This window comes from Leptonotus elevatus, chromosome 10, assembly GCF_054856555.1.
Source record: "Leptonotus elevatus isolate MCC_2025b chromosome 10, RoL_Lele_1.0, whole genome shotgun sequence".
Classification (NCBI taxonomy): domain Eukaryota; kingdom Metazoa; phylum Chordata; class Actinopteri; order Syngnathiformes; family Syngnathidae; genus Leptonotus; species Leptonotus elevatus.
This window is the reverse complement of record NC_141248.1, coordinates 14675594-14684047: the sequence shown is the minus strand read 5'-3', so window position 1 is coordinate 14684047 and position 8454 is coordinate 14675594. Positions and strand designations below refer to the sequence as shown.

General features: G+C 37.5%; 2 protein-coding genes across 2 annotated transcripts; one reads left to right on the top strand and one right to left on the bottom strand.

The window, feature by feature from the left end:
- Nucleotides 1-206: 206 nt before the first annotated feature.
- Nucleotides 207-4571, bottom strand: bysl (bystin-like). Its single transcript, XM_086088035.1, has 7 exons — nucleotides 4175-4571; nucleotides 3503-3662; nucleotides 3278-3416; nucleotides 2981-3114; nucleotides 2736-2896; nucleotides 1268-1370; nucleotides 207-791 (listed from the first exon to the last, which is right to left on the bottom strand). Exons 1-7 carry the CDS (start codon nucleotides 4431-4433, stop codon nucleotides 437-439), a joined length of 1311 nt encoding a protein of 436 aa, XP_085944161.1. The 5' UTR covers nucleotides 4434-4571; the 3' UTR covers nucleotides 207-436.
- A 169-nt stretch (nucleotides 4572-4740) lies between these two features.
- Nucleotides 4741-7136, top strand: med20 (mediator complex subunit 20). Its single transcript, XM_086088034.1, has 4 exons — nucleotides 4741-4836; nucleotides 5440-5585; nucleotides 6007-6260; nucleotides 6346-7136. The coding sequence occupies exons 1-4, from the start codon at nucleotides 4823-4825 to the stop codon at nucleotides 6565-6567; spliced, it is 636 nt and encodes a 211-aa protein (XP_085944160.1). The 5' UTR covers nucleotides 4741-4822; the 3' UTR covers nucleotides 6568-7136.
- Nucleotides 7137-8454: the final 1318 nt, after the last annotated feature.

Here is an 8454-nt window from a genome sequence, read left to right as displayed (position 1 = left end):
TCAGTGAATGTTTTGCTGAATATGGTTATGTGCCCAGGAACTGGCTGCCAACCAGTCCAGGGTCACTCGGATCCACAATGAGGATAAGCATGATCAAAAATGGATGACTGTCTCAATTGCACCCAATACACTCCTCACATGGGTATAGTTTTATCTTTAAAAATGGTTAAACATACACAGGAGAGAAATAAGGTGAGCTACATTCCTAATTTTAAGGACTCAAGTTTGCTTTTAATACAAATTGCTTTTCATTGTAGTCATGAGCACTGCTTTACAACATGTCTGTGCAGACACTGCAAATGTGGAGAAAAGCGTCCGTGGTTGACGACATACATTAGCACTGATGTGCTTCTTAAATATCAAACAGTTTTTGTTTTTTTTACACAATCCGTGCGCTAAATAAACCATAACGTTTTCATTCAGAAACAAACAATTCTCAGTCCATATCAATCGTAGCGGGGATCCCAATTTCGATATCCCGTGACTCCGAATTCTGAAGTTCTCTGCGAATCTCTGCCGAGATCTGAGGATGGGTTTGTATCTTGAGCAGTTCCAGCAGCGCCGTCTTCTGTTCGGAGGCCAGGTCAGGCTTGTAGCGCTGCGCTAGCGTGAGTAAGCTCTGATGCCAGAGCACAGGAAGCACTCGCTGTTCGCTACGGAAAGACAGGAAGTGAGCCACCAAGGCATCTAGCACACGGAAAGGCAGGGCGTATTTCTTGTCGAGCAACAGACGCAGGAAAATGCTGTTGGCACCGTTGTACTCCATCTCTGCCAATTTGAGCATCGTGGCGCTGAAAGGTAAAAAAAAAAAAAAAAAAAGAGTATATTATACAATCTTGTACCACATTCTAACTGACCCCACCTAGTGCAATGTGCTCATTTCGAAATTAAAACCTTACAGTGGTACTGCTAAGTAAAATGCACCTGAAGTTATTGTTAAGAGCCATTTTTTATTAAAGACACCTGGGAACTGTTTTAATTTAAATAATATATATATTTGTTAAGGGTGGGTAAACAATTTAGCATTTTATAACATAACGGTGGTCCGATGGCCCATAATTACCTTCATCACCAAAACGACCCAGCAGAAACAGAAACACTAAAAACTACAACATTTTCACCTTTAAAGCTATTTTGATTCATTTTAGGTTCATTCGAGTCGACAGAAGTGAGGATTGTGTAATACTGTGTCATGTGATACCGTAGCTGACACAGTAGAAGGACATTTATGGACCAAACAACGGCATTTGTCTCAAGGGACGCTTACCTGGAGTGGAGCACAGGAATAGAACACTTGGTGAGGATGCTTCCGATGATGATTGCCTCTCTGAGAGTGCATGTCCCAGATTCACACAGAGGTAAGAGTATACCTGTGAGACAAAAGAAAAGATTTAAATACACTTTATAAAGTTTTCGTACAGTGTATCTCTATGACAATTTCTTTTTTTGTTTGTTGCATCAACCACATTAATTCACATTTGTTTGGTTTGAGTGAGTACAGATTTGACTCTCAAGGCATTATACTGTATTTTAATAAGTCATATGATTGACATACATTCCTGAAATATGACTTTGATTATGTGAATAATGTGGGTTTTTTTTTAAGGTTATAAAATGCTAAGTACATATCTTGTATACAATGGCAATAAATTCCAACGGCTGGGTCAACGTCCATGTAAAATAGCATGGTTCCAATTTGTAAAGTGTGGATAAGGTTATAGAACTCAGGGCAAATAGATAGAGGATCATGCTATGATTAATACTTAATGTTTTTTCCCACGGTTAACATGACACATCTGTCCTCATTTTATATAGAGATTGATTTTGCATAGTTAGTGTAGTTATGAAAGACGACTGTATTCTGGGGCTGTTTACATTAAATTACTAATATTGAAACGCATGGACTATTGAATGTAATTGAGTCAAAGTATTAATGTCATAAATTTTTGCATACAATTAAAACAAATGTAAAATATATTTTGCATTCATTTCTGCATGTATACATTTCTTCAACATAATAATAATTAATAACTTACCAGCAAGTGTGTTTATGAGTACCTATTGTTAGTTATTTTTTAGTAACTATCTTTCCATGACTGAAATATTCAATTGAAGCTTATTAATCAGTAAATGTTTTTTTTATGCAACACTACCACCTAGTGGCCATATTACACAATGACGCTTCCAAAATGTGGGTCACAGTGAAAAATCCAAAATATTAAATTATGTGATATTAACAATTGGTGACAGTTAATTTTTTGGTTGAACTACAGTGGCAATATTAAAGGAACTTCATTTGTAATATGTATTTTTTCCAACAACTTTTAAAATATAAAGAATTATGTAAATGACCAAAATTGTTTAAAAAAAATTAACATACATGTTTTCACTCAATTACAATTAAATACATATACGCAATGATCACTAAGGTAGCTACAGCTGTCAAAAAACAGCCTTTAAAAGAGGCTTACTTTTGATTGAAACTTTCAGAGTGATGAATTTAACAACATGTTTATTATCATGACTGCACCAGGCTGGACGCAGACTTATTAATACTAATGTTTTAGTAACATCACTTAGCTAGACAAAATAATAAAGAAATAACTGTTAATTAGTTCAGCGGAGTACACCACTGCAAAGTACAACCACAATAATAAACATGAAATGAATACCTCTGACAGTGTCAATAAAACATAGCTTTTTTTTGGTCATTAGTCTGTCTTCAAACATCTCACCTTTAAACCAGGCCCCTGGTTTGAACAAGGCCTTCTTTAGAGCACTATAAAGATGAAAGTTGAGTTTCTTGTACTCGGCAATATCATCCCGAACTCTGGGCAACAACACCAAGTTGTAAAATCTCTGGGCCATACGCTCTTTCAGATTGGAGGAGAAGATTCTGCAACAAAAGCAAATAAATGTACACAAACATGTCAATTGTCATTCTGGTCAAATCCTCATTCATGTCACGCAGGGAACTGACCTTGTTGCTTGATACATGGCAGCTGCCGTCCAGCTCTCAGGCTCAGTCAAATAGAGGATCTGCTCCCAGTTTGAAAGCGCTGGTACTATTTTGAAAGCCTTTGGCAACTTTCCACTACGATATTTTGACAGGACCTGAAGCGAAAGAAACGCAAACACACATTTGAATTGTGGTTGGAATCCCTTCAGTCTGCTAAAGGCACTAGAATGGGAATACATTCTAAATTCCTTCATTATTTCTTTTGACTATATTTATTGGGGAAAGTGTGTGAAAGTGTCTAATTTTAAGACAATTAACCTTATTGACACCTCTGTACACTTCTACTATCCTGGGGTCAAGTTGTTGCATTGGACAGCCAGACACTTCTGACATCACAGTTCCCACTTCTGTCTGTTTTTCTGTTATCTTCTCCATTATAATGTCTGCTAGAGTTCGCCTGAAAGACAAAATTAAAAGAAAACACAAATATTTATTTGTGTATGATTATGTCCATTCAAAGTCAAGATTGTGCATAAGCCTTGCCTCATTGGGGGGTTCTTATTCATGAACATCTCAATGGCTTTCTCGTCATCGGGGTCGACCACAACGTCGGGGTCACACACAGCGTTGGCGTCACTCTTACCAATAGTTGCTCCAAGCGCTGGCCATTCCTCATCTGAATCGGCATCCTGAGACGAGGAACCTGAAAAATAATTTCAAGAAAAGAAAAAAAAACATTGTTGTAAATCCTTGAGATACGCCTGACAGAACATGCCGGAGTCTGTCAATAACCTAGTCACAATTACAGTAAATATTTCTATGCAAAGCACATACAGACCATAAACATGCCAAAACTTGAAGCATTCTGCTTTTTTTCTGTTGACAACACTTGCTGTGTTAAAACTTTCCTTACGGTGAACATTATTTGGGGGGGGGGGGGTTGCACATTGCCATATTAAATAACCAATCAGCTTTATTTACAAACTCAGGGTCCAAACTCCAGACGTAGACAACGTGGTACACAATCAAAATCAAATAACATACAAATGATCAGATACAGAATCATTAAAATAATAAACGCAACTTTTATAGGGAACTTCAAAACGGTATTTAGTAAAGAGCTTCACACACGAGGCATCTATCTGTACCTTTGTATTCATTCTACTATTTTTTTACTTCTTGCAGCCAGTCGGGAGACGTAAATGGCCGTCTTACCGAGAACAGTGACGGGTGCTTTCTTCTTTGGGACCAAGCCATATTCGTTCTGGAGTTCCTCTTGTTGAATCCTGGCCTGTTGCAAAATCTTCCTGGACAGACGTTCATCCACGTAATTGTCTTCGTCCTCAATCCGCTCGTCCCGAAGCTTCACTCGGCCTTTGCTTCGAACCGTGTCGGCCTGTAGCATCTGGTCAACCAGCGTGTCCGACTGTCCTCGCTTGTCACCTCCTCCTTTAGATGTTTTCACTTTCGGCATGACTGCAGTTTGTTTAGTCTGTAACAATAAAGTTCATATACTCGTTCGTGTGTGTTAACTAATGTATAAATCGTCTAAACAGTGTAAACAGAAGTTAGCTAAACACGTGCAAGTGTCTCAGAAAGGAAGTAACGTCACCTTACGTCACATCCTCAATACACTTTTGTCTTCTGTCGCGTGGAATTATATAATTCGTATGGAATTTAAAAAAGCATTATCTTCAATTATGTTTTAGTTTTAGTATACATAAGTTTATTTATTTTTTTGACTTTTATTTAATTATTAAACCGGAAGACCGCCAATAAACAACAAGACGAAGAAGAAATCCACCCGGAAGTATTCAACGTGGTACGAACGAACTCGGCATCCGGCGACCAATAATAATAATAATGGGGGTCACTTGGTGAGGTTTTATATTTTTATTACATCCTTGTGCGGTTGGAATGATCACTTATTAAACATATTGCGTGCTAACACACCTTTTTATAAGCATTCTAAATTATCTTTATTCCACAGCATCACTTTGTCCATACACGAACGTTGCTATGCAGTGATTACCAACCTAGTTTATTGAGCCAAGGCACATATTTAACATGAGGAAATGTCACGGTACACGACTAAACTAAAATGGAATACAATATTTTGTTCCATATTGAAATAATCATTAGCTCGTCTCAATTTACTCACAAATCTACGGGGGTATCCTTGACACGATTTATTCTGTTGTATGAATAGGATTAGGCGGATACACAAGTTATGTACCTCCTGCCATCTAGTGGGAAAGGATTTAATTGTTCTACTTTCACGATACATCACTGGCACAGATGGATGAAACGCCATGCTTTATTTGTAGTAAAAAATATTTTCAGCCAGGTCAAGTGAAACTGGATAATTGTTCATGTTACACCTGATGATCTCTGGTGGCACACAAATGTGTCGTGGCATTGTCGTTGTGAATCACTGACTGATCTGATTTGTTGAGTGTAAAACAATGTTTGTGGCGCAGTGTATGCCAGGTGCCGGTGGCAGAGGGGAAGAGTGTGCAGCAGACTGTGGACATGGTGCACAAGAAACTAGAGCAGCTGGGAGCTGTGAAACAGGGCAGCTTCTGTGTCGACTGTGAGACGTACCATGCGACTGGGACTGTCAGTGGTAATACTTAACACTGTTATTCCGTTTAGCTGCACGTTTCAATCCAATATCTTTGTTGTAATATTCATGAAGGGTGCATTTACTACTTTTTATCTAATTAATCTATCCAATTGGGGGGGACTTAAATTTTCAGCATTATAACTGCTTTAAAGGTTAATAGCTATTAGAAAAGTCTGCCTTTAATCATTTAATGCACATAGAATTTTTGCATTCACAACATTTGTCTTATCATGGCTGTTGTCTGTCTACATTGGTGTAAAAGTATAATTTTCTTCACATGGTTCTACTGCCTTTAGTGTGTGGCATCGGTTACAACTTAGCAAATGTGATTTGTTGCTCTCTTAAGTCCTAAGAAAAGTAAAATCATCATTATACTGAATATAAAACAATAGCAATATCAAGTGTTAACTTTGTGTTCCAGGTCAGCCTTCCAAGCTCTTATACGTGATGCACAACTCAGAAACCCCTTTAAGTTGTCTGGCCCTGTTTGAGAATGGGCCCTGCTTGGTAGCAGATGCCAACTTTGACGTTCTCATGGTGAAGCTAAAGAGCCACTTCCAGAATGCCAAGGGCCACAAAGTGGAGTGTCGGGGGTCGCGATACCGCTATTGTGACTTCCTGATCAAAGTTGGCACGGTGACCATGAGCTCAAGTGCAAGAGGAATATCAGTAGAAGTATGCGCACACTGCCAGTGTTAGAAAAAAAGAAGGAAAAAAATCCCCCACCTCACTTTGTTGTAACTGTACTCACTCTCTGCAGGTGGAATATTGTCCCTGTGTGGTTCCAGGGGACTGCTGGAATTTAATGAAGGAGTTCATGCAGTCATTCCTGGGCCCCAGCGTCCCAGAGCTGCCATCTGTATTTGCTGCCAAGCCTGAAGGCATTTTTGCACCGGCTGACTGCGGTGACACCATGACACAGTACCTGGAGTTGTTCAACAAGTTGCGTAAACTGCAAATTCAAGGGAGTAATGTGCGTTGAATTTGTCATTACATTGCCCTCTTCGGGTGTTGTTTTTGTTGTTGTTTTTTTTACCTAATAATAATGTTCATCAATTATGGTCTTGTGGATCAAGATGCTATCTTGGCATCTAAGAAAGCCTGGACTTTTATTTTCATTGCTGGAGCCTAAACATCATGTATAAACCCTTTGATTGGTATATCTTGTATAAAAAAAAAAGACTGGTGAAGGACAAAATCAAAATTATTTGTGTATTCATCTTTTTACAGTGTTCACGCATAAGACACTAAACAAGATATGTACCATTTACTGTATACTATAGCTAAGCAGCAGCCACGCTCCCATCATGAAACTGCAGCAAAGAAACTGGACTCTCCACCCAATCATTGCTTATGTTGAAGTTCTCTTACAACAGCTACAATGCATTTAAGTGAAATGTGGCAAGTCTTCCAAAAACATGTATTTGGATGATAAAATGTCAATAATGACAAGTTGTGCCTAAAAAGTGTTATATTTGAGTAATGTGTTTGCCATATTCAAGAAAAGTGAGTGATTTTGAACAGTTTTCATGAGAATAAAATACATTTTCATAACAATTGCCAAGTAATGAAGTAATGGCATTACCAAGAATTGATGCTTGGTATTGAGGAGTACTTAAATTTCAACAACAAAAAAGTGGTACATGTGCATCTCTCATTTTACACTTACCCTAAAGATAAGCTTTTTTAAGATATGAGGGTGTGTATAGGTCAGGGGGTTTGCAACCTGCGGCTCTAGAAACACATATGGCTTTTGTGTCCCTCTCCTGTAGCTCCTGGTGGGTATCTAAAAAAAAATATATATATATATATATATATAGAAGAAATTAATGTATATATTAAAAAAATTCTGATAAAATATTCTTTGAATTAATGATTTAGATTTTTTAAAATCCAAATATTAAAAAAAATGTCAGAGTCCAAATATGTAAATTGTCAGAAAATGAGACAAAAGGTAGATGAAAACAGTTTTGTTTAACACCTAAAAATGTCCAATGTGGCCATAAAATGTCCCAAAAAATACAAGAAAAAGAGCAAAAATATCCAAGTCAGAAAGTTTATTTTTTAAGACAGAAAAGACTTTCAAAAAGTTACCATAAAATGTCCCAAAACAAAAGAAAGGCAGAAAATTATAACAAAATGTCTTTGGAATTGCCCCCCAAAAAATCTGAAAATGTATTATATAAAAAAAAAAGGCAGAAAAGAAAAACCTTCAAAATGTAACTATAAAATGTCCAAAAACTAAAAGGAGAAATCCCCCAAATTACCATAAAATGTCCACAAAATTGCCCAAAATATAGGAAATTGGTAGCAAAAAATATTGTCAAATATAGCCATAAAATCTCCCCAAAAATGAAGAAGAGAGGCAAAAAATTACCACAATACCTCCATACTGTTTTGCAATGTTGATAAGGTTATGCAGCTCCAGACAGATTTTTTTTTTTGTTATTTGGTCTGAAATGGCTCTTTTGACAGTAAAGGTTGCTGACCCCTGGTATATATAGGTCTACCTGTACCTAAATTGGATAGTTAACATTTGTGAAAGAAATGTTTTGTGCTTTTGAAACAAATCCTCTTATGTGTTTTGTTTCTTTGTTTTTAACTGCATGGTGTGTCTGTGTCAAATGGCCTTTTATTGAACTACGAACAAGTACTGATCAAAAAACATCCAGTCTTCACTGTAATCAATGGTCGTTTGAGGCTTTTTTCCTCATAGAATTATCAGACCCCAGAATGTTGCAGCTTGAATGAGCAGATCTAAAAAAACGTGTCATGAAATGAACACAAGCAACACCACAGTGGTGACACCGAGGTCAAGCTCCTCCTCGCCCAGTTTGGGGTTCCGAGCCTCGGTTATTGTTCCATGTGG